The sequence below is a fragment of the Lactuca saligna genome, chromosome 3 (genome assembly GCF_052625555.1).
Source record: "Lactuca saligna cultivar CGN05327 chromosome 3, ASM5262555v1, whole genome shotgun sequence".
Taxonomy (NCBI): domain Eukaryota; kingdom Viridiplantae; phylum Streptophyta; class Magnoliopsida; order Asterales; family Asteraceae; genus Lactuca; species Lactuca saligna.
Genome location: NC_136419.1, coordinates 226,147,452 through 226,174,981, shown reverse-complemented (window position 1 = coordinate 226,174,981; position 27,530 = coordinate 226,147,452). Strand labels below are relative to the sequence as shown.

General features: G+C 38.8%; 2 protein-coding genes across 2 annotated transcripts; one reads left to right on the top strand and one right to left on the bottom strand.

The window, feature by feature from the left end:
* The first annotated feature begins 6,022 nt into the window (after window positions 1-6,022).
* Window positions 6,023-8,448, top strand: LOC145037876 (growth-regulating factor 9-like). Its single transcript, XM_078986621.1, has 4 exons — window positions 6,023-6,195; window positions 6,291-6,370; window positions 7,103-7,448; window positions 7,962-8,448. Exons 3-4 carry the CDS (start codon window positions 7,103-7,105, stop codon window positions 8,297-8,299), a joined length of 684 nt encoding a protein of 227 aa, XP_078842747.1. The 5' UTR covers window positions 6,023-6,195; window positions 6,291-6,370; the 3' UTR covers window positions 8,300-8,448.
* An 825-nt stretch (window positions 8,449-9,273) lies between these two features.
* On the bottom strand, window positions 9,274-9,684 carry LOC145036413 (uncharacterized). The gene has a single exon (XM_078984859.1). It carries the CDS (start codon window positions 9,682-9,684, stop codon window positions 9,274-9,276), a length of 411 nt encoding a protein of 136 aa, XP_078840985.1.
* Window positions 9,685-27,530: the final 17,846 nt, after the last annotated feature.

The following is a 27,530-nucleotide window of genomic DNA, read 5'->3' as shown; positions in this document are numbered from 1 at the left end:
TTGGCAGGTATTCATGATGTGTTTCATGTAAGTTATCTACGCAAATGCTTGAGAATCTACGATGAGACAGTTCCATTATCCTAGGTGAAATTGGATAATAAGTTAAGATATGCTGAAGAGCCTGAAGAAATCATGAATGAAAGAACAACTAAGCTACGCAATAAAAAAGTAGAATTGGTGCTTGTCAAGTGGAAACACCATCGTGGCCCAAACTATACTTGGGAGAATAAGAATGAGATAAAAGCAAAATATCCCCATTTGTTTTAATCGATGTAATTTCGGGGACGAAATCCTCAAAAGGAGGAGGTATTTGTAACATACACGTTTTGAAATCGTGTTTTGTAATAAATAAAACTGTGAAATACTATGTGAAATTGATTGTTGAGTTCTAACAGATGGTTTTTACTAGAAATGAAGTAAAACTATGTTTAGAATCACTCATAAAATATTGGAAGTCTTATGAGATTCCAATTAAAAGCCAAATAGTGAAACTTAGCGAAAATATAAAATTTTAAATAAGTAAAATTTTATTATTTGATGTTGTAGAGAATCTCGTTAGAAACTTGTAGTGTAACACTGTAAAAATTTGAACAATTTTTCACTTTCGAAAAACCATGAAATATAGTTTGCATCCATAAATAAAAACATTGTATCAACATTGTATCAGTACAAAACCCCAAGATCAAAATATTTAAACTCCGGTGTGCGTGTGTACGAGTCATGTCGGCGCCTTCCCGTGATCATCGCTAGTACCTGAAACACGTAACACATAACACTGTAAGCATAAATGCTTAATGAGTTCCCCAAAATACCACATATATCACATACGCCTTTCCAGGCCATAGGACCTTCTGATCCAGGTGTCTTAGGGGATTTCCATCCCAGACTCGGTTGACCTTCCGGTCCGTATCATCTTGACCTTCCGGCCCACATCATGCTCATATCACATAACATATCACATATAACTTACATCGCATATACATCATACACATAAGACCCTTCGGTCACATACAATTACCCCATTGGGTAAGGCATAGTAAGAAGACTCACCTCAGACGTCTCGTAAATCTCTGACTCGGTAGAAGTATTGCCTAGCCTCTGCCTATTCACACAAAGTAAATACCCTCATGAACATAACACTCGAGGCTAGACTTGACCCTCTATTGTCACCCTCAGAAGGGTAAAAGGCTATTCCCCCCCCCCCCCCTCTTGACTCAAGGACCCCATTGTTGACCAAACCCTAAAAGTCAACAAAAGTCAACGGTCAACTTTGACCCAACTCGTCGAGTGCACTCTGGTGACTTGGCGAGTACACACATGTCCACTAACTCTCTGTCCCGCTTGGTACGTCGAGTCCTACCCTATGCTCAACGAGTCACACCTGGCATGAATCGCGAGGCTACCCCGACTCAACTCACCGAGTCTCAAGAACAAGTCGGCGAGTACCGCCTTGAACTCCAGTCTTGTAACCCCCTTCTGACTCACTGAGTTATCTCCCAACTCAGCAAGTCTACTCACTGAGTGATCTGCGTGGACCTTAACCCTACTCACCGAGTCCCAAGAACAACTCGGCGAGTTCATGCCATGCACAAACTCTATTGATCTCCTGTGGTCAGATATGTGCCCCTAATCCATAGATCTGGCCTTCCCAAGCATAAATGTCATGTAAAGTCTGAATCTTGATGCTTATAACTCAACCAATAAGCATCAAATGATGATTATGTCCCAAACACCTTAACCCTAGGTCATGACCTCCATTGTTCTTCATAAAGCTTGAAGAATAAGGCTCTCTAGACCTCTATGAGTCCAGGTACAAAGCCTTATCTCAAAAAGGGACTATTTGGACCTCAAATCAACTTAGTCAAGGGTACAAGAAACCCTAAAACCACATATCCTTCCTAAAACAAAAGAAGAGTCGAAATAATACCTCAAATGAATGATCTTAGCTTTTAGTCCTTAGAATAGCAACCTCCTTTGCTTTCCATTGGCTAGAACCTCCTTCTTTTTACTAAATAACACCAAAAAAGATCAACAATGGTCACTCCTTGCTTCTCAAACGATCTGAGACTCTCTCTGGGGGTAGTAGCCACAATGGACGGCCATAAGGGCCTTTAAATAGGTTCCAAGCCCTGGAAATTAGAGCTTCACTAAACAGCTTGGACTCGCCGAGTCCACGAATGGACTAGCCGAGTCCGGTCATGAAATAGAATGAACATCCACGTCCGTACTCGGCGAGTCTTGGCGCCAACTCGCCGAGTTCCTTCACAAACCCCAAAAATTAAATGAATAATAATATACATAGGAATCTAGATGTTACATGTAGGCGAAAACCTCGTCGAAATCCGAGTTATAACGAAGAAGTTATGACCAACCGAAGATCCGCGACAAAACCGGCACGGCGCCGAATGACGTAAAAAGTTAGTTTTTGATAAACTACTTCTTAGTCTTAGTAATCTAAATGAAAGTCGTAGTATTCGTTAAACCAAGAAATTTGATAAAAAGAACGCCAAAATCTAACTTCGTATGAGGAAGTTATGATTTTTCGAAGTTTCAACTTAGCAGTAGACAACTAAAACCTCGAATTTTAGATCGAGCGATATTTGACCGATACATCCTAAACGAGAATCGAAGGTCTCGTCATTTGTAGTACAAAGGTAAAAAGTCTGACGAAAACGGATGTCGGATGAAGAAGTTATGAATTTTTAACGAATTTCTTGACCCTGTCTGTTAAAAATAATAATATTAAAATTAAAGTCAAAATTAGCTGACAAAGTCTAAACGAACGTTGTAGAGAGAAATTGTAGCTACGCGCGCATGTAAAGAATGTCAAAAACTGAGCTAGTATGCGAAAGTTATGGATTTTAGAAGTTCGGGGCTCGAAATCCGTGAATTTCGCATGAACAGTACCAACCACCGGAGACCCTCGTCGCTGCCACGTCACTTCGCACGAAGCAGCAGCATCACCGGAGACGTGGCCGTTCTGAGAAGCATCGCGTGTCGCATGCTGAGTGGACCGAAGTACCGAGCCAATCCGGATCCGACGCGTGCATACCTGCGAGCCGAGCCACCGAGCTGCTTCGTCACCACTTCCGTCCGAGCCTCGCTGGAACCCTGCACAGCTGCCGCGTGTCTTCGCTGAGTCACTCTTCTTGGCCGAACCCTCGCCCTATATATAGGAGGGTGCGAACCCTCTCGGCTAAAACTTGAAAATTTCTATTTTTCACCCCTAAATCCATATTTTCACTATTTTGACTTTTCCCGAAGCCCCGATATCAATTTTATCACCTGAAACACGTCCTGAGACCCCCGAGAAGCCCGGAAATTTTATCTTTTCGGTTTTGAAGCCCTACCTTCACAGAGCCCGGTTTTCAATTAAGCTCCCGGTTTTCAACATAGAAAGACATATTTAAAGCCGAAGTGCTGTCAAAATTACTATTTTAACCCCCGGTTAACTTAAGGTGAGTTCAATATATAGGAACAATTGTATGTTATGTGTTATATGTGCTATGTGCTTTTCAATGTTATTATTCTGAGTTATTTTCTCATGTTATTCGCTATGTTTATAGCAATTGTAATACCTTTGACCATGTGATCAGTGAAAGGACTTAGATTCACATTGGTACTGGTACGTAGCCTCTGGCCATGTAGAGCATGTCTCCGTAAGAGAATGACTTCTATTCTATGGCATTGGCAATGGTTAGACAGGACTATAAGCCTGAAATCTAATAAGATGTTAATCAGAAATTACATGTCTTCTATGCCATTTGGGCCAAAGCTTTATTGATGTATATCAAGAATTGAAAAGTATATCTTTGAATAAAGTCTTTGATTGATATGAACGCTTGTCACATGATCTCACATACATCTTGTTGTTCCTCTTTGCTTTTGCCACATTGAAGTATATATATGGCATAACGTTATATTGTATCTATTATTGAACTCACTAAGCGTCACCGCTTACCCTATCAATGTTTAACAATTGCAGGTGATAAGTAGCTAGTATGTTTACGTACTATTGAAAGATTTAGAATAGTTTGTAATAGTACTTTTGTACTACAGTTTATGTTTGTATAAATTACAATATCCTGGGTAGTTATCTAATATATATAATACTTTGTAATAGAAGGTTTGTATCCAATAGTTTGTAATTCCCTTTATCAATGTAAAATATTGCTTTTATGAATATGCAAATAGCATGTTTTGGAGTAATGATATTGTGAAGTATGAAAGTTTGGGTCTTTCAAAAATACAAAAGTTGGGGTCTTTCAAATTGTTTTTTAGAATTTGTTATTGTGATCCAGTTTGAGTTATTTGGTTCCAGTCTGTCGTTAAACTTAAACATGTGTTGTGAAAATTCTACCATGATATGATATTGTTTTAGAACGTGTTGTTACTTTTATGTGGTTTGTTTAACTTTGAACAGCCATAAAATCTTCATACAAAGTGTAGTCCTCTATTTTGCTACATTGTAAGCTCAATAAAAAGCTTAACTGATTAAGAATTGATTGAGTTATACAGTTCTAAATAGGGTTGTTAGGGATGTTAATTAATATTTCAGCTTTTTGTAAACTTTTTACCTAATTTTGAACAACCATAAAATCTTCACAGAAGCTCTGTATGAACTGATTTTTTTCCTTAATCGTAGTCATGTATCTTGGCTTCATTGTAGGCTAAATGAAAAGCTTAATTGATTAAGAACTTATTTAGTTATACAACTCTAAATAGGGGCTGTTAATCAATATTTAAGCTTTTTACCTAAGTTTGAACAACCATAAAATCTTTATAGGAGCTCCGTACGAACTAATTTTTTTTTCCTAAATTGTGGTCCTCTATCTTGGCTACACTTTAGGCTCCATAAACAGCTTAATTGATTAAGAATTGATTTAGTTATACAGCTCTAAATTGCGGCTATTAGGATTGTTGTATAATACTACAACATTTTTTATATATTTTTTTGTCAAACTTTGAATCATCATAAAAGTCTCATATGAGCTCAGAATCAAGCAATTTTTTTTCCAAATTATAATCCTCTGTCTTGTTTACGTTTTAGGATAAAAAAAATGCTTATTTGGTTAATTTTGGGCTTAGTTATGCAACCCTAAATATAGGTTGTTAGGATTTTTATATAATATTTTGTATTCATTATGAGGTGTGATAATATTATGTTTAATGGTTGAATTACTACTTCAACCATCTAAATTATGTAAAAAATTTGTAGGCATGACAGGGCGAAATAAATACACATGGACTACTAAAGAGGATGCAAAATTGATTGAAGCATTGTTGGATGTACATGTATATTACACATAGTTATGTTTTTTAGTTGTTAGGAATATTGAATTTTACTCTATGCATATCCTATACCGGACATGTTTTTTGAATATTATGATTTTCAGGTTTCTTTAAAATATATTTGTAAGTTATTCGTTTATATTAGAAATATGTTTTCCAATACAAGAAGAATATAAGGCAATATTAATTGACTAGAAAATAAATTATTTTGTAATTAAAATGAAAAATATAAAATACAAAAGATACATGTTTTGACTAATTAAGATTTACATCATAATGTATTTTTATGAAAAATGTTATTTGAAACAAGGTAAAAAAACTTATTTTCATTTTATTTCTTAATGCAATCAAACAAATGAAATGATTTTTAAAAATATTTTTCTAATGACTTTTCAATTCTACCAAATAAAGGAATTAATTCTTTTTTTTTCTAGTTTAATTCTTTTTCTCTACATTTCCGTTCTCTATTGCAATTCCATTTCTCTGTACCAAACACATTCTATATTTAATAACCCAAAGACCTTCGATCCAAGTTCTCCGAACCACATAAAACAGCCATATCAAATTTTGAAAAGTTTAACTAAAAGTGTACAATGGAGCAAACTATAAGGACTAAATCTGCAATCTACTCATGCTACATTGAATTAAATCAGACGCGCCAACTAAGAACATGATTATCACGCGCGCGTGGGCAGGCTATATGCCATTGTTGTTCCTGTTGAAGGCTGAAACTCTGCAACCAGCGTCAGCAAAGGCTCTGACAACGCCCTCTCTAATGGCAACATCCAATTGTTTTAAATCGCAATCTGTCCGTCCATCTTCTCATTTTTCTCACTTCGATGCTAATGGTGAAGTGTTCTCCCAAGAACCCTATGTGAAACATGTTGCTAAAAGTTCATTCAGGTTCTTTCTTCCTCTACTTCACACTCAATTACTCAAGTTCATCTGTTTTTTTTTTTCTAGTAATTTATATACTTTTATCACCATTTTTGCATAAGGTTGTTTCCACTAAGGATAAGTCATCGTGGATTGAGTTCCCTCTTGGGATTGACGCTGGTTCTTGACAACCATTGACCAGGTTTTCCATTCCATTCGATTCTACTTCTATAATTTGGTTTTTGAACTCTAGATCGGTATTTCAGTTGGAATTTTGGATTGATTGTGTGTTTTTGTAAGATTCTACGCTCTTAATGCTTACACTCCTCTCTCCAATTTTGGACGTTGTATTGAAATCTGGAACTGCAGCTTGGAATTTCATGCGGGGTTTTAATTAGATGGCTTATTTTTCTGTAAAGTTTATACTTTTTGTTGTTTGTCCTTGTGATTCTTTTTTCAATTTTGATTTTCAATATTGAAAATCGAGGCAGAATTTAAGTCTGTTTGCTTTCACTATATTGAGGTTCTGTTCAAATGTTTTTCTGGTTTCTGCTTTGAGCTTATGTTTGGCAAAAAAAAAAAACAGATTATGTTTATTTTTTATTTATTTCTTTTTTGTGTGTTATTTAGGTTAAAAATAATCAGTATATAAATACTGAATATTATAATAATAGAATTACTTTTGTATTGTTCAAGTAATCAAGTTGCAATAATATCTCTAAAAAAAAAAAATGTCCGTACACCCGTATGATTGTTAGCCAATTTGGATTTGTTAAATGCAATAAATAACAGTGTGTTTTGATTTATTTGTGGATTACAACATCCTACTTTCATTTGTATCTATAATATTGTAATATGAAGAAATGAAAGTAGGATATGCTATAATGAACAAATTAATGCAACCTCATTTGAAATCCAATTTTTTTTCTAATAGATGGATCTAGAACCAGGGAGGTGTAGAAGAACCGATGGGAAAAAATGGAGGTGCCGCCTAGCGGTGCTTCCTGATCAGAAATACTGTGAGCGCCACATACACAGAGGCTGCTTACGTTCAAGAAAGCCTGTGGAAGATCATATGTCAAAATCAACCAAGAAAATTACCGTTTCGCCCCTGAAATCCACCATCAATCTTGCAAAAAATGATGCTAGAAAGGATAAAAGTGTTTGTATCGAGGATCATAATTGTAGCTTCAAAATCAAGAAAAGGAGTAGGGAAGATGATGCTCGGGTGCCTCTTGAATTTAGCTTCTCCCCAAAAAGTGTTCTTCAAAATGATAATGGTATTTATGTGTTGAAACTGTTTACTCTACTACTCTCATGAATTGTGAAAATCATAAATGACTAAAACGCCCCTATGATGACAAAGGGGACAAATGTAGGGGGTAAACGTTTTAGGTCTTTCTTTTTGACTTGTTATAAATAAAATATAACGCTAGATTCAATCTTTATCAATAATATGTAACAATGACACCAATTAGCATCTTTTCTGTTAGAGGGCAGTTTGGGAATTTGTCACACTGCATCCTATTGATTTACTCAAATATTTTTAAACATAATTTATCCGGTCGCCACGTGGGTAATTTTAGACTGTTATCTTATTTAGATTGAACAAACTCTTTGGATACGAGTAAATGACCATTTTACCCTTTTCTCTATAACTGATACCGATTAAGAAGTGACTCTTAACTTCACAAACTATAACAAATCGAAATTATATATCACTGTTTTATTCGAGATAAATATTGATACAAATACAATTATATTTAATCACAAAGACACTTTCTTTTTTGTAGCTCAACATTCTGGCAACTCAAGAAACAATCATAATAACCATAATCTTGTTGTAGTACCTGAATCTGCAAGATGCAGAAGAACAGATGGGAAAAACTGGAGGTGCACCAAAATTACACTCCAGGGGCAAAAATACTGTGCACAACACATGCATCGTGGGGTTAAAAAGGTCCAAAATTCCAACACCAGTCTTTCGTTTTCTGTTGGGGCAAGTTATGTACAAAAGGGTAGTTCTGTAAATCAATCAAATGAGTCTAGCAATAGTGGTGATGATGATGGACGTGATCCAAATGGTGCAACTAACAGCAGTAGTAGTGATGCCACCACAATCTCTATGTAATGACTCTGTAACTCTGTGTTTGTAGTGTTTTAAGTTGTCTTTCTATCGAACCCTTTTGTGGGTTTTCAATAATTTGGTCAAATGTTGGACAAATTTTTGTATGTTTCTAGTTTGTTAACTGAATTGAACGTTTGACCTTTGTGTTTCAACTAGTGTTGTTTTGTATTAAGGTCATTTTGCTATTCTTTTTTTTCCTTTGTAGAAAATGGAATCATAATAGAAATCTAACTCGTTTCAGAATTTTGGTTAAGAATTTCATTTGTCCAACTTAATTATGTTATCAAATCGGCCCTTTTTGATTTATAGATACTCTTTTCTATCATTCACATATAACTTAGAACGCATACATTCTATACACATTTAAAAAAATAAAGTTAGGAAGAAAATAACTTTTGTTTTTAGGCCGGAGGGAATGGTGTCACCGAAACTACACTCCCTCAACCGCCACATAAACGTCACATCATTTTTTACCACACAAGTGTTGTTTCTTGGCACACCAGGGAGTGGTACCACACTTTTATTTTCTATTTTTTTTAGCTATTTTAATTAAAACTTCTTTTTTAATAAAAAACATAATTTTTCATTACTTGAAAATTAAAAAAAAAAAATATTACATTAAAAATTCAAAAAACATTACACCGCACTACAAAAAAAAAACACACACACACATGACATGAAAATAATCCTAAAAACTTAAAAAACACAAATAAAATATTAAAGCAAACTACATAAAGTCTTTATCTGAGAACTCGTCTTCGGAGTCATCCGATGGATCCAAATTAAGGTTAATGTTTTGAACCCCGTAAATGTGTTTCACAAAATCATTGCGAAAATTGTGAAATGTTTCAGTGCAACGTATTTCTGCTCTCCTATTCATATACTCTTCGCCACCAATTTCTATTGGTTGTGTCTCTGGTATGGTTTCTTCCTCGTCAAACGCACATATCACTCTTCCTTCATCTTCAATAATCATGTTATGCAATATGACGACATGTATACATGATTTCTTGAAGTTTTTCCTCGCCTAAATAAATTGTTGGTTTTTTCAGTATGAACCACCGTTTCTTCAGAGCTCCAAAAGCACGCTCAACATCCTTCTTATCTCTTTCTTGAGCTCTCTTGAATTTTTTTCGTCTAGAACCATGTGGACACGTAAACGACTTAACAAACACAACATATTCAAGATAGATTCCATCGACCAGATAATAACCATACTTATATGGCGTTCCACGCACTTCAAAAGAAGAATCTGGTACGGATCCATCGTATATGTTAAATATAGGTGAACGATTAAGAACGTTAATGTCGTCAATCGAACCAGGAGAACCAAAAAAAGCATGCCAAATCCACAAATCTTGTGATGCAACTGCTTCAAGTATGACCATTGGGTGACCATGATCACCTCGGGTAAATTGCCCATGATATGACGTAGGGCAATTTTCTCATGCCCAATGGAGACAATCTAAGCTTCCTATCATTCTAGGAAACCCATGCACACTAGCATGATGAGCTTGCAATTGCAAGATGTCATTACGTGTAGGCTTACGTAAATATTTTGGACCATAAAACTGAATCACAGTTTGGCAGAAAAAGTGGAGACTGTCTCGTGCGATCCTAGCAGAATAGCAGACATCCTAAAACTTTCGTTTAACCCATCAGGCGGAATGTCATATGCTAATTGACGAAGTGTGGCCGTGCATTTTTGTAAGGGAGTGAAACCGGGTGTACCTCTAGCATCGTAGCATTGTTGAAAAAAATTGCACTCCCTCGTTACATCTTCAACTATATGTTCGTATAAACCTTTGAACATTCTGAAGCGCCTACGAAATTAATACCCTTGATAAATGGCATTCTCTTGAAAATAGTCTTGCACCAAACATTGGTTGGCTTCTTCACGATTTCTGTAAATATATCTTCGTGTTCTCCGTTGAGAACTTGCAGCTGCGTTATTGCATAAAGCATCGTATGTTTGTTCCGTCATTCGAGCACACGCAACAACGACATCTAAAATAGTTTGAAATTCTTCAGAAGATGAAGAATATGACATTATTTGAAAGAGATTGATGATTTTCTTAAAAAAAGATTGAGAGAGAAGAGGTTTTATTATTGTTAAAAACAAATGAAGTGTATATGTATATATAAGAAAGAAAGGCAAAAAGAACAAAAAAAAAAGCGCAAAAGCATTCAACGGTCAAATATTACACCAACCAATCACGTCACGTGGTACTTTCCAGCCGCAGTGCGGCCAAAACCATACAAGATCGCAGTTTGGGGGCGGTATGCACGGTCCAGGTGGCACAAACCGCGGTCCGAGACCACGGCCACACCCTCTAGCCTTATTTATAGTTTCCCTGTAACTGGATCATGAACTAAAATATATTAAAAGTAGCCATATGCAAGTACATTGCCCGAATATTAAATGTGTAACTGGATCATGAACTAAAATATATTAAAAGTAGCCATATGTAACTGGATCATGAACTAAAATATATTAATTGTGGTAAAGATATTGTTGAAAATAACTAAATTGCAATATAGATTTTTCAGTAGGCTACTGCTTGGAGTTTTTTAATATTATTTTTGAAATAGATAAGGTCTAATCACACATAACATAACCATGTAAAAAGAACTTGTTCGTTTGGCCAACCTGCGATAACATGATAACCGAGTCGAGTCCATTTGCAAAGCCTAAGAGATTTAAGTTAATTTTAGTACTATAAGAGCTTCTTCAACCACAAATGGTAATTTGTATAGACCTTCATTTTTTGCCTTTATATTTGGTATTAAAAACGAACCAACACAGAAATGGTGTTATATTTGAAAGTTTGTTGGAATGAAAATGACATTTAAAATGGTATTTCAGAGGTCCATTGGAATTGGCATAAAGCTCAAACGGAGTTTGTAGAAATTGTGATATTTTGGAATTGATACATACTGGTTGATTGCATTTTAAAATTTTATATTTATAATATCTATGATTTTATTTAGGGATAATGTCATAAAAACCCTCAAGTTTGCAGGATTTTGTCGGATTTGCCCAAAGTTTGATTTTATGTCTCTTTTTGCCTCAAACTTGCATTAAATTGTTCGTTTCTACCATTTAACCGGTTTCCCTTCAATTAGTCGATAACCACCTACTTAGTTGGAACATACGTGGCATTTAATGTCGTTTGGGAGAAAACCCCAAATTCGTTATGGAGGTGAAACTGCCGCATCCTCCCTCTATATCACGATCACTTTTCACCTTTTTGTATGTCGTCGATTGAAATTTTGTATATAGAGAAAAGCTTTACAAAAGAGGGTTTTCTTGGAGAATATTAGAGCAAAATTGTTCTACGAAAGGTAAGGTTTTTACAGATCATGATCTTTTTGTGTTTACACTCAACATTTCTTGCAATGGGTTCTTAAACTTATTGTGTTTATGCAGGAGGGTGTAATGGCTTCATCGGACGAAGGGTACACCGACCCCTTTGCTGGAATTCGTGAGCCATATCTGGCTTGAATGAAATGGAGTGTGAGCTCCACGACATTTACATGGACCACGAACCAGAGGAAGAATTTGTGACCTCACTTGATAAATGTAAGGATATCTTCCTAAATGTTCTATTAAGCGATGGAAACCTATGAAATTCTAGTATGGCTGATGAAATCAAAGCACAATTGTACCATGCTACTGATTAGCAGAGTGATGAAGATGAAGAGGAGTTATTGAAAAACAAATATAGTATTCATGGCCCAACTATTAGGTGAGACAAGATGGTACCAAAGCTTGGTAACATCTTTGAATCCCCTGCACAGCTGAAGTTTTGTGTCATAAATTATGCAGTGTCACATGGTTATAGAATATACTTTGAAAATGTGATAGTAAAAGAAATATAGCTAGATGTAGCAAAAGAAAGGAGGAGAGTAAATGCCTTTTCAGACTTTATGCTACATGGATGTATAAAGAAATATCTTTTTGGATCAAAGCTATGAATGATAACTATAAATGTTCTAGATGGTTTAAGTTTGGATCCATTGTTTCCCATGAATGGATTGGAAGATCTTATGTGACTGAAATTGCAAAGAAGCCAAAGATGAAACTTAGGGAAGTGATTGATGGCATCAGACAAAGGTATAGGTGTGTGGTATATGACAAATTAAAAAGGAAAAGAATTGGGCCAAATATCTGATATATTGTAAACTCACTAAGAATTATGCAAGGATATAGGATTATGCCCTTGAATGGTTAAGATCAAACCCAGGGTCCACATGTCAAGTTGGTATAACAAACCAATCAAAATGGAAAGAATTATTTTCACAGGTTTAACATTTGTTTCAAAGCATTAAGTAAAGCTGGAAAAGAGGGCGAAGGAGAGTAATTGGGCTTGATGGGTGCTTTCTAAAGAGGCGGGTGAAGGGTGAAGTGTTAACAACCATTAGTAGAGATGCCAAAAAAAAAATTTGTCTCGGGTTATCAGGGGTTCGTGAGACTGATATACCATAAACATCTAAAAAATCTAAAAGTTATGATCGAAAACTTTCATTTTTGATTTAAGTAAAAACAATATTCCAAAACATTGTTCATGTAACACACTAAAAATTCCAACCAATTTAAACTTTTCAAAAACAACCCAATTTCATAAAGTTATTACAAAAAGGTTTTCAATACATTAATTATCAGAGTATTTCCCAGAAACCACATCATAAACACATAAAACCCGAGGAGTGGTACGATCATGCCTTTGCCTTTCCACGATCTCCTGAAGTACCTGAAACATTTAAACCATAACTGTAAGCCCGAAAGCTTAGTGAGATACCCCCAAAATACCAACGCCATACAAACATAACCATATCATATAACCGATACAGAACAGCCACGCACTTCGGGTGTACTGTGTGACTGGTCCGCCGCACCGGTCTACAGTCCACCTGGTCCACCTTTCGAGTCTAGCCATATACATTGAGTCTACAGTGTGATTGGTCCGCCCGCACCGGGCCTTCAATCCACCTGGTCCACTCTCTGAGTCTACAGTATGACTAGTCCGCCCGCACCGGGCCTTCAGTCGGCATGGTCCACTCTCCGAGCCTCGGCACATCTGGTCTGCCCTCGTGGGGCCTACAGCCTATCCGGACTGCTCGATGGGCCTTCGAGATAACCAGTCCGCCCTGAGTATGTTAGCCTACAGCACAAAGCAGGACCCGCCTCAACCCAACCCAATCCAACAACCATGTGTACATAAACATATAATCATATAACAATCCACATCCAATCAAACCGATCTAGCAGATCACATAACATAACCTCATCCTAACAAGGATACCGACCTAACCGCTCACTAGCATATACCATCCTAACTACCAGGATGCAAACATATCAAAGCAACAACATAACAATAATACCCGGATTACAATCCGATAAAGGGCCAACCTTGGTGCCTTAGACCCTGCTGATATAGTGAGGATAACTCACCTCGCAACTGCTGACTGAAAAGATAAGACCGAGCTGCTCCGACCACTAACACGATCTCCACCTCTAGCCAACACCCAACCACTGAACTCAAAATAAATGCCAACAATTACCAAAATACCCCTGGAAGTCAACTGGTCAACTCTTGGTCAAACTCAAAGTCCTCAGTCAAAGTCAACCCTCCTGACTGACTCTACTCGCCGAGTCAACCCGCTGACTCGTTGAGTCCCCATGCTCTGAAACTCCCATAACACGACTCAACTCTCTAAGTCACCCCAAGATTCATCGAGTCGCACAACTCTGAGTCTAACCGCACTCAACTCACTGAGTCATCCCTTGACACACCGATTCACAGCTTAACAAGAAAAGGTTAGGACCTCACGACCATACTCGCCGAGTCCAAGAACAGACTCGCCGACTCCAAGGCTATCTTCAACCAACTCGCCGAGTTGTTCTTCCAACTCGTCGAGTTGCTGCCTATCTTCATGCAACTCGTCGAGTGCACCCATGTGACTAGCCGAGTACCACTTGCTCTTAACCCATACAGAGGATTTCCAAGCCATGCAGGGTCTCAAATCCATAGATCTACTCTTATACAAGCCATCTATCATGTAAAGTGGCAAACTTTACGTGAATCCAAGGAGATCTATGCACTATACACTCTTGGCTAAGGTTTGGGACTAAAATGCTTCAACAGCTCTTGAACAGGGACTTTATGCTCTTTTGGATCATTACTACTCTAGATATGAGGTAGCGACCTCATATCCAACCTCCAAACTCAAGATAGCACTAGATATATTCCCAAAATCCCATAAATGATAGATCTAGATGAATACCAGCTCAAGCAACGAATCATTACCTCCAAAGAAGACTCCAACAGAAGAATAAGCCAAAACCTTGCAAAGCCCCTTGCTCCAAGCCTCTTAATCTTCAAAGATCTCTTCAACAACACTCCTTCAAGATCCAAATGCTCTCTAATTCTCTCTCAAACGAATATTAGGGTTTCTGGACTTCAAGGGAGAGCAAAGAGGCTGGGGAGAGGGCATTATGTTCTTTATATAGGGCTCAATCCCTGGGATTAGGGTTTTCTCCACATAGCACCAACTCGCCGAGTCCATCCACTAACTCGCCGAGTTGGCCACTTAACACGCGATCAGAATCGCGACCATACTCACCGAGTCCACCCATGGACTCGACGGGTTGACCATTCATATTTTCAATTTGAACCCTGAACTTGCACTCCTGAACTCGGTATGTTACAGTTCATACGTCCCAATAGAATAAATATGTCAAACATCATCAAAATCAGAGTATGTCCCATAAACAGAGTACATATGGTGTGTGCAATGCAGTCGACCCGAGCTCTTCCCCTTGGAACCAGAAGTACTTGAAACACAAACTAAAAACTATAAGTGCAAATCTTAGTGAGTTCCCCAAAGTACCACATACCAAACATACAATAAACATATATTGGGCCCCGCTCGGTAATAGATAGGGCCCCGCCCAGCATACACATACCATATATCAATTAATCACATACACATGCAATAATCACAACGATACATAGCATACAAATGGTCATCGAGCCCTAGCCTGGTAAGCATATAAACACACAATACATGCAAGAGTCGCGCAAACAGATAAAATACTAACAAAGCATAAACATGGGCTAGCATTGGTGCCTTTGACCCGCTAAACCCAGTGAGGAAAACTCACATCGAAAGCTGAACGGTAGCTGGATATGTCTTGGCTCCAAAAATCAGCTCTATTCAACCCCTAAACAGAAACAATTCCTTAGATACAACTCAAAACACCTCAACAACCCTTAAAGGTCAAACTTGGCCAGAGACAAAATTCCAAAGGCAAGGTCAACAACCCATGTTAACCCAACACGCCGTGTTTCCATTTGACCACGCCGTGTTTTCCCTTTATTGCTACAGGCGGAAAAATCCCATCCAACACGCTGTGTTTCCTCGAGCCCCAACAACTTAATATATTAATTCGTTTCCTTCGACACCAAGAGTTCCCAATCTCATATCTAAACTCAATAGAGACTTATAAGGGTAAAGTTTCGAACTTTACCCATAGGGACCACCAAAAACGGTCCAAACTTCAAACCCTAAGGCTTATTAACACAAGTCTTAATCCAATAAGCACTTAACTCATGAGTCCAAGCCCCAAAACACAGATCCGACCTCCTTGAGCTAGAAAACCACATAAAGTTGCCAACTTTACGTTTATGCACGCCTAAAAGAAGCTCTAAAGCTTAAAGAAGAGCTTAATGCATGCATGGGACCAATTCCTCACATAAAGCTTGCAACTTTAAGCATAAGAAGGCCAAGACAACCTCAGATCTGAAATTGTAACAACGCAAATTTTTCAAACAAAATTTTCATTTCAAACAAATAGATTATTTTTATTCAAACCCAATATAATTATTTCAAGTGTTAAGTCGAAATACAATTCATAAAATTCCCAAGATCTCAAAACATCAATCAGTGTGTACGCATCATGTCGGTGCCTTCCCACGGTCCTCGCTAGTACCTGAAACACATACATAACAACTGTAAGCATAAATGCTTAGTGAGTTCCCCAATATACAACTTACACATATACGCCTTTCTAGGCCCTGACCTTCCGGTCCACAACACAACACCTTCCGGCCCATAACATAATCGCCTTCCGGCCCATAGCGTATTGCCTTCCGGCCCATAACATATTGCCTTCCGGCCCATAACATATTGCCTTCCGGCCCATAACACATTGCCTTCCGGCCCATATAAACATACACAGCACGCATAGCAATTAACTTACCACATATAACACATATATCACATATCATATCCGACCTTCCGGTCACACAGTCAAACCCTTCCGGGTACAGTATAGTGAGAAGACTCACCTCGTGGATACCGTAAGCTAGCAACTCCTGAAATCACTCGTACCCGATCCGCCGAGCTACAAACTCCCTATAATATCATATATCCCTTATTAACACTTTTATCTCTCAAGTTAACTGACCCTAAGAAATCACACATAGGTCAACTCTGGTCAATGGTCCACGGTCAACTCGACCGGACTCGGCGAGTGCCACGGCGACTCGGCGAGTCTAGACGTCCTCCAATCTTCTAAGATTCCCCTTCTACTCGTCGAGTATCCTCCTTGACGCGATGAGTTACTCCTGGCAGAATCGCGGGGCCACCCCGACTCCACTCGCCGAGTCTGAAGAATAGATCGACGAGTCCCAGTTATTCTGCAAGCTACTCGCCGAGTCTGTTCATCGGACTCGGCGAGTCCATGCCATGCAGTCGATCAAACTGCTTCCTAAGGTCAGAATTGTTCCGACCATTCATAGGTTTGGTCCTCCTAGACTGGTCCATCACGTAAGGTCTTCATTTAGGTGCTCATGCTACACCCCAAGACTTATAATTTACATTTTGACCTAAGGCATAAGGATTCCAATCCAAAACCTCTATTGATTCCCGAAATGCACAGGCATGGGACATTCTGGACCTCTAAAGGTCCCAATATGGGGTTCCAATCGTTTGGGGACTAAGGTAACATTCAATCTAGCCACAAAAAGGGTTCCATAAACCCTAAATCCATATACACATCAACATGGAAGAATGTAATTCGAATTATTACCTGAATAATGTGTTCTCTCTGTGTCCCCAATCCTCAGAACGTGACTTCTCTTGTTGTTCCCTTCACCAAGCCTTCTCTTCCTTGCACAACAACTCTTCCAAACTCAACAATGGTCTTCAACCTTGCTCCAGATGCACACAATCGAATTAGGGTTCTTCTCAGAAGGCTAAAACGAACAATGACGGCCTATAAGTCCTTTTTATACGTCCCAAAACTGAACGGCTAGGGTTTCCGCTGAACAACGCAGACTCGCCGAGTCCATATCTGGACTCGTCGAGTCCAGTCGCGAACCCGCGACCAGGTCTGCGGTCCTACTCGGCGAGTCTGGCTCCAACTCGCCGAGTCCCGTCTTAAAACACCCCAAAACACAATTTAAACAATACCTGAGATTCCGGGCTGTTACAGAAATGAAAAGTCCTCAAATGACTAAACTCCTCCAACCACCCAAAAGGACCAAAGCATGGAATAAGGAGATCTAAACATCCATAAATCAAGGTTCAAACTTGATACCTCAAGGAGACTGCCATAAGTGGTGAGATTCTGGATCCAGGACCTTCCTTCCAAGCTAGGCATCTTCAAACTCCAAATCTCCTTCAAATGAGCACAAAATCCCCAAGAATCCACTAAAAACTTCAAGAACACCACCAAGCAAGTACAAAAATCCATTTACGATTTTAGATAACAAGGGAGGCTGGTAAGAAGGCTGGTTAAGCGGACTTAAGGCCTTTAAATATGGTGCAACACCCTAAAAATTAAGGTTTCCTTCCTAGATGCCAACACGCTGTGTGGTCTCATTAAACTCGGCGGACAAAGACATCTAGACACGTCGTGTTGAGGCTCCAACACGCCGTGTCCAAAAGACAAAACATAAATAACTTGGAAAAATAAATTCAAATTGGAAACCAAGTGTCACAACATCACCACAATTACATGTGATTACCTTCTTGTTCCTTCTTATTTAAGCACCATTGAGGCTTGATCTTGTAGAGGAAGTTTTCATTTTACCATTGGAGAAGGAAGAAGTTTGTGTGACTAACTATGGGGGTCTAAAGGGTAAAATGGAGATGGAGATGTGTTTGAATCGATCTAATTAAAGGGATAAAATGCATCGTATGTTCCAGATAAGTAGGTGGTTACCGGCTAATTAAAGGGAAATCGATTAAATGGTAGAAACAAACAATTTAATGCAAGTTTGAGACAAAAACGGATATATAATCGAACTTTGGACAAATTCAACAAAATCCTGCAAACTTAAGGGGTTTTATGGCATTAGCCCTTTGATTTGTTTATTTCTTTGTTTGTTGTAAAGAGTTAAAATGGTATCGGTGGAAAACATTATCATCATTGTTATCAAGTTTATGCACAACCACTCAATATGCAAAAACCAACAAAGACTTAGTTAAATTCAAGCACTTTGACGTATAAAGCTTGCTTGTGAGTCATATAATACTTTTATAGAACTTGTGATATTTTGGAACCTATACTAATCTTATACATGCTAATTATAGTTAAAAGTTTAAAATTTCCAATGACTAAGGCTTTATTCACAAATTTCTATATTTTCGAGTAAAGAGCTAAAATGGCGTTCATTGAAAGGTTTATCATCCTTCCTTCTATATGTCTTGCTCCTTCTTACATTTCGAACTTCCATTTGAAGTGAGATGTGTGAAAAACAAAAGTCGCATAAACAATTCATCTCACATCGTTTCATGAGGGAAAAGAGAAAACTCATGACTTATTCTCTATAAATTCAAGAAAGTCTTTTAAGAACACTAAATGACTAGATTCTTGGATTTTTTTTTCAAATGTTTAAACGAAGTGTTACAATCTATATTTTCCCATGAATCCTATTAGATTTCATTAAATGATATATATATATATATATATATATATATATATATATATATATATAAGAGTACACATAAAACAAATGGCCTAGGAATACAAAATAGGCTTGCTATACATTGGGCCATACAAAACACATATACAAAATCTAAATAAATAAATATAATGACGTCTAACATCCCCTGTAGTCTAAACGGGAGATCGAGACCAGACGTTCAGACTAGATCTGAAACCAATAAAACAAAGAAGACGGTAATCTTTTGGTGAAGATGTCAGCATACTGAGATGAGGAAGGGACATGAAGGACACAGATCTGACCCATATTTGTCTCAAGTATCATCACAACGCCCTAACAATATACATAAATGTAGCGAGCGATTAAATCCTCACTCCTAGAGGAATGCTAAACATCTCATATCTGGCCTCCTGGCCTCTCACTAGCCACCCAATCCATGAAACTTCCACCGACCTTGTAGCATTAGTGTATACTAGCCACACATAACGCTGGACCCGATAGACTTTCGAATATCCAATTCTACCTTAAGGTCGAATCGAACATTCTCAGGCTATAAGATCTTGATTATGCACAGTTGTGATGCATACACTAAACAACTACAGTAAGGATGTCAATTTCATATAAGGAAAACCCTAGGCTAATAGGCATCATGAAATCAGACAATTCTATCATGCAATCCCTGAAGATCCGTAGCCTAGTACTAGCATGCTGTTCTAACATATCACATAATCAAATAACTTGTGTGGTATTTTGGGGTCTACTTACTGGCTCTGGCTGATCGTACCCTTTGCATCCTCCTTTACTTATTTCGAAAACCTTTTGAAAACCATTTTGTAAATACCTCCTTGATTTGAGACTGGATTCACACGAATGTTCCTCCAATTCACTCAAACCAAGGCTCTGATACCAACTTATAACAACCAAAAATTTGAGCCAATTTAAAACATTTTATTTCATTCAAAAACCATTAAGTTCATACATCTTATTTTCAAAATAGTTTAAACATCAGAGTATCCCCCAGAACCATATCACATGAATCATAAAACATGAGGAGCGGTACGATCACGCCTTCGCCTTGCCAAAATCTCCTGAAGTACCTGAAACAATACACTGAACTGTAAGCCAGAAAAGCTTAGTGAGTTACCCCCAAAATACCAACCACATACAACCATAATCATAACATATCGCATCACAATACAGAACATCCATGCCGCTCAAGTCTGCAGCGTGACTGGTCCGCCCTCAACAGGCCTTCAGTTCACCTGGTCCACTCTCTGAGTCTACAGTATGACTGGACCGCCCGCACCGGGCCTTCAGTCTATCTGGATCTATCTGATCCTTCGGTATGACTGGACTGCCATATGGGCCTACAATCTATCCGGACCGCTCGTAGGATATGTTGGCCTTCAGCACAAAGCAGGACCGCCTCAACCCAAACATCAAGCAAATAACCATGTGTACATATAACAGGAAATCACATAATAGTCCATAGGCAAACAAATCGATCTAGCAGATCATAAAGCATAGCATCGTCCTTACCAAGATATCGACCTAACCGGTCACTAACATAGCATCATCCTATATACCAGGATACCGACCTAAACCAGGTCACTAACATAATACTATCCCAATTACCAGGACGCCGATCTAACAGATCAATAAGCACATCAACAGTACAAGTACATATATTAGATATAACTATCTCACAAATCATCGATCATAGCAATCTCTCATGACCAAGGCATCGACCTAACTAGGTCAATAACATACTAATCCTAACAGATCCCATGAGCATAACAACATACTGTCTATTCTGATACCAATCTAACAGATCATAACCACACGTAGCGTATTGTAACCAAGATAACAACTAAAAGGGTCGGCCTTGGTGCCTTAGACCCTATTGATATAGTAAGGATAACTCACCTGAAATTGTTGACTGAAAAGATAAGACCAAGCTGCTCCGACCTTCGACACGATCACCACCACTAAACACTACCAAAGAACCAATTCCATAAATACCAATATTACCAAAGTACCATTGGAAGTCAAACTGGTCAACTCTTGGTCAAAGTCAAAGTCCTCAGTCAAAGTTAACCTTCCTGATTGACTCTACTCGCCGAGTCACCCCATCGACTCGTCGAGTTCCCTTACCCAGAAAACTCTCATGACACAACTTAACTCGCTGAGTCGCCCCAAGACTCGCCGAGTCCAATGATCTCTGAGTCCCATCCTATCCAACTCACCGAGTCACCAACCTACTTACTAATCCAAGGATTTAACCAAAAGAGGTTGGGGTTCTGTGAACTGAATCACCGAGTCCAAGAACAGACTCGCCGAGTTGTTCTTCCAACTCATCGAGTCCATGCACGTGTTCATATAACTCGTCGAGTACATCCATGTGACTCGCCGAGTATCTCCAGTTCTCAATCCATTTAGAGGCTTTTCGAGCCATGTTGAGGCTCCAATCCATAGATCCACCCTTCTACAATCTATCCCTCACATAAAGTTGCAAACTTTACGTGAAACCAAAGAGATATAGGCCCAAAACACACTAGGGCTTGTGTTTTAGACAAAAGGGCTTCACCTACAATTAAATAACTGATGCTTTATGACTTTCTGGACCAATAAAAGTCTAGATCTGAAGTAGCAACCTCAGATCTGGACTCCAAACCCGAAGTGGATCTCAATCATACCAAAAATGGCCCCAAATCTCATTCAAGAATAAATCTAGAAGCAATGAAGGAAAGGTAACAGCTCATTACCTCCAAGATGTGCCAAAAACTGCAGTAGATTCTGGATCTACACTACTTTCTTGATTCAAACCCTTTTGATCTTCAAGTTTCTTCCACTAGAACACCTCTTCAAAGCTTCAATCTCACTCCAATGGCCTTATACACACGAGCTAGGGTTTACTGGATCTCAAAGGGGGCTAAGGGAGCTGAGGAGAGGACATTAAGTCCTTTAAATAGGGTGCAAACCCTAAGATTAGGTTTTTTTCTCATCCCAGCACCAACTCGTCGAGTCCAGCTTCCGACTCGGCGAGTTGGTCACTTAATTCGCGACCCATACCCGCTCCGACTCGGCGAGTAAGCGTACCTACTCATCGAGTCCATTCTTCGAAATTACACTTTAAAGTCTTAAATCGTACTTTTGAAATTCGGGATGTTACAATAAGTTTGGATCAGAGATAGGGGCCGGTAACCATCAAACTTGGTGGAAGTGTCCACCTGGGTCCAATCGGGTTTGCAATTAAGCTTACCTGCACATTCAAGAATCTCTATGGCATATTTTTGTAACACCCAAAATCTTGAGGAGCAATTGTAAGGAATGAATCCCATTTTGAGGACTGAACACGGCATGTTGGAGGAACTAACACGGCGTGTCTAGTTAAGGAAAAGCACAATTCTCATTAAGGTCAACACGACGTGTTGGTGTAAAAACACGTGTTGGAATCTGGGAAGGAAACCCTAATTTTTATGATGTTGCACCATATATAAATGATATGTGCATAATTATACACATAATTATACATCATAATTTGATATTTTAATTAGTTTTATGCCCTTATTAGAACAAAATATACTTAATTTGCTATGAATTATGTTGTAGGGATAAAAGTCATGCGTGGAGCAAAAAGGAAGATGGAAGCTGCTAATCGGATTCCGGAAGTTGGAATTTTGGATTAAAGCTGTTAAATGATGAAAAATATACCCAATGCGGTGTGGTGATTTGAAGATTCCCGATCAATTTCGAAGACTTGTAAAACACGGGATAAACACGAAGGCTACGATGTGGTGTCCTTACCACGACATGGTGCTCTGATTTCGGGAAAAAGTATAAATAGATCACTTTAGCCTCCGAATTGGGACTTTATGCTCTGGAGAGATTGTTACTTTTGAAGGCTAAAACACTGGTTCTAAGGCTTGGAAGCAAGAATTTCATTCATAACCTTGGAAGAATGAGCATTAAGGAAACTAAACTCTATACTTAGATTATTCATTAGATTTTGCTATGTCAAATACTTTGAATTTTGTTTTTGTGATTTTGTTTGCTGAAATCATGAGCTAAATACTCATGACTTTCGTTTAGCCTAGGATGAATTAACTATTTGTGGTTGATTTATGGTTTTGGATTTAGATATTTGGTTATTTGTTGATTTAGCTTATTAAAGAACCTCAAGTACTTTTGATAACTAATTTTCTCTACTTATTGTTGAATTTAATTAAGTTAGTATGACTATCTACCTAGTTAAATTTGAATCTTATGATCTTGTGAATTGCAAAATTGTAGGACTAGAGTTTTGAACAAAACCTAGGGTTAAGTAGAAAAGTTGGGTAAAAAGGTATAGGAGTTAGTATATGATGACAAATCATATACATAATTGAATCAATAAACTAATTTGATTAATCAATTGTAAGTCTAATCAATTCGAACCGAATACTAGTAAACTTGTAAGTTTGTCCGCATGATCACCGAATAAATAAGCTAATTTGCTAAAGGATTAAGTTAGTGAATACTAACTTGGTCATCTTAGGAATTGGTAACTAAAGAAACTAAATCCATTGCACTTCCATAAATCCATCGCACCTGAGTCAAACAACACTAAAGCAGGCAAGGAGTTCACTAAGAATGTACCTGGCAGAGGCACAAACACATAAGCACAAAATAAACATAATCAATAAGATGACGGATAGAACATACCGGTCACAACATTTGGTGCTGCCCTAGCAGCCTTGGCAGTAAGCTGGAAAGCACGACCTCGAGCCCTCGGGGGCTCCGCTCTACCCTGACATTCGTCAGTGATCCTCAAAGTAGTCGGTGTTGGAGCCTGCACCGGCTTGGCAGCTAAAAAAGGACACTGGCCTTCATATGGCCCACCTGATCACAATGGTAACAAATTCTGATGCCAGAAGCTGGAGTCTGCTTCCGACAATCCCTCGCAATGTGGCCCTACTTGCCACATTTGTGGCAACCCGAAGAATACTGACAAACACCATCATGTACCTTGCCTCACTTCCCACAAATGTGACCCCTCTGACTCCCTGACCTAGAGTCAGTGACCCTGAACCATTTCGGCACAGGCTGTGACTGCGTCGGGGCTAGTGTCAACTCCCTAGTCTGCAACTCAATCTCAATCTCATGCCGCCTGGCGGCCTCCTGCATCTCCAACAATGAACTATAGTGTTGAGTAGAAACAAACTGCCTGATCTTCGTCTTGATCATGCTCAAGTAATGGGTCATTTGGGCCTGCTCAGATACAGCAAACTCAGGTCATAACATAGCTCTATCCGTGAACATCTTGGTGATCTCCGTCACCGTCTCAAAACCTTGTCTCAAATCCAAATACTCATGTGCTAACCTATCACGCTCCACCAGCGGAACATATTGGGAGCGAAACATCTCAGAAAACTACTCCCATGACACAGAAACTCTCTGCTCAAAATAATAAGAACTAGTAGCGAGCTTCCACCAATCCTTCGCTCCGGACCTCAGAAGGTTCATAGCGCACATGACCTTCTGGTCAGCAATGCATGAACAAGTAAAGAAACATCCCCCCACATTAGATAGCCACCCCATGGCTATGATCGGGTCCTGAACTCCATCAAAAGTTGGGGCTTTGTATTATCGAAGTCCCGATATTGAAAGACCCACCCTGTCCCAACACCCGCAGTCGCTACGACTGTGGAGGCAGCAACAACAGCTATCTCAACAATAGTTTCATAGCGATCATCAAACAACTCCATCATCGTAGTCTTGATCGACCCAAACTGTAACGCTGTTTATTTATTAGTTAAATAAATAAATTAATGAACGAATGGTAGCCTAAAATAAATAATTATATATGCAAAGTGTTGGGTTCAAGGAGTTAATTGCCACATTTTTAGAAGTCGGGGGTTAAACGCGTGAGTTTGGGACTCATTTTATAAATATTTGTGAAGATTTTTGCTTGCCCAGGAATCGGATGGAAACTCGTTCCCGCCGCCTGCTGCCCCCGCTCCGCCACTGCTAGCCACCATCTCGGATGGTTTTGGGCTTTCGGGTGTGTTTGGATGAATACTTGGAGTACCTTAGTGTTGTGTTGATTGAAGATCATAGTCACCACCACCGTGAGGTGGTGGCTACCACCACGTGTACCACCACCGACCACCACAAAGGTGGTTGCGTGTGTGTGTTTATTTTAGTATAACGTGTGTGTGCGTTTATTTTAGTATTTTCATTGTAATTGTAAAAATGAAATAATGGAAAATTGAGAACCACCACCTTAGGGTGGTGGCTGCCGCCACCGACCACCGTGTCGGGTGGCGGTGTGCTTGTCTTGTGAGTTGACTCAATTAGGGATGCTTGAAACCCTAATGGGCCTTGTGATCCATAATGGGCCCAATGAAGCTTAATGGACTCTAATGGACCCAATAAAACCCTAATGAGCTAGTATTTGGGTTGGAAAACCCTAATGCCATCAAAACCCTAATTTGGAGAATTATTCGGGACACACGGGAATTATTTAATAACTGGAGATATTAAATAATAATCATTGGCAAGAAATTAATTTAAGTAATAGTAGACTTAATGGATTAAGTCTTTAATGGGTTAAGTGATAAAACTTAACCCTAATCATCATTTTATGTGAAAACCCTAATTTCACTTGGGTGTATTATTGAGCCTTTTTATTGGGCCTTGATGATTGGATTATTATTGGGCCATCCAAATTCAAGCAATTGGACTAGAATAATTAATGGGCTTTAAGGTAAGGCCTATATGAGCAGTTGGGCCCAATTTGGAAAATTGGGCCATATGTTGGGCTTTGATTCCTAATTGACTTTGGGCCTATGGATTGGGCCTTGGGATTAAACAAAGCCAAGTCTGGGGTAATTTAGTAATTATCCAAAGTAGGTAATTATATTTATGTAGTGGGACCCAATTATTAATTGGGTGATGTTTTGATATTGACAGATCGGGAATCTGTCATCCAGCAGCTGGGGTTGAGTCTGTAGGACTTCAACAGAGTGGGATTGAGTCTGTGGGACTTTAGTAGTGTCAGGTGAGTCTTCTCACTATACTGTACCTGGAAGGGTACCAATTTGTGACCGGAAGGTCTAGTATGTTATGAGATATATGCATTGTATGAGTTGCTTGTTTCTTATGTGCTATGTATGTGATTTGTATGCCATGTTGATATGGGCCGGAAGGCATTATGTTATGGGCCGGAAGGCATTATGTTATGGGCCGGAAAGCATTATGATGTGGACCGGAAGGTCGACACGGGTAAGACCGGAAGGTTTACCAGGTTGGGACGGAAGTCCCCTGAGACATATGGACCGGAAGGTCATGGCCTGGAAGGGCGTATGTGTGTAAGTGGTATTTTGGGGAACTCACTAAGCATGCGTGCTTACTGTGTTATGTGTTATGTGTTTCAGGTACATTGTTTCAAAGGAAATGAGCCGGCTTGGTCGCAGCGCATCACACTATGTTTTCCGCACACTGGATCCTTGGGATTACACTCTGATATGCTTTTTTGATATGAGATTTTATTAGGAAAGTTTTTTTTTTTATATTGCTCGGTTTTATGCAATAACTTCAAATAAAAATGAAATTTCTGGTCTTGAATTTTGGGACGTTACAAGTTGGTATCGGAGCCTTGGTTTGAGGGATTCGGGTACACTCTCGAGTGTGTCTGGACTCAAACTTAGGGCTTGGTATGGAAATTTTCAATAGAAAATCATTTTTATAAAAAGAGTTTGAAAAGAATTTGGAAGGATAAAAGAACTTTAAAAAGAACAAGGTGTGTGATGCGTGCAATCAGCCAAGCTCAAGTAAGTTTTCCCCAAGATACCCATACATGTTGTGTTATGATATGATATGATTATGAGAACTGCATGTTAGACTATGGCTAAGGATCTAGGTAGATGTCTTATGTGTCTGCTGTATGTGCTTGCTGAATTACATGATAGTTATGATCAGTCAGGGATAGGATAGCTTGTTTAGGTTATGCCTGATTGTATGAGCCTTTGGAGTTACAAGCTAGTATAGATTCCTGATAGGAGGATAAACCGATTTGATTGGAATATGCTGGGTAGATTTCCCATTGTTTGAATGATGCTTGCTTTGTGCTTCGAGGGACTCTTGGTAATGTGAGCTAGCTACTAAGTGAATATGCTAAATCGTGAATGGCTATATTCATGAGGTAGCTAGTTGACATTAGTGGGAAGTCCTTTAGCAGCTGAGGACTGGGTGAGTTCGGGAACCTAGGGAAGCCTAGGATATGATTCAGTGGG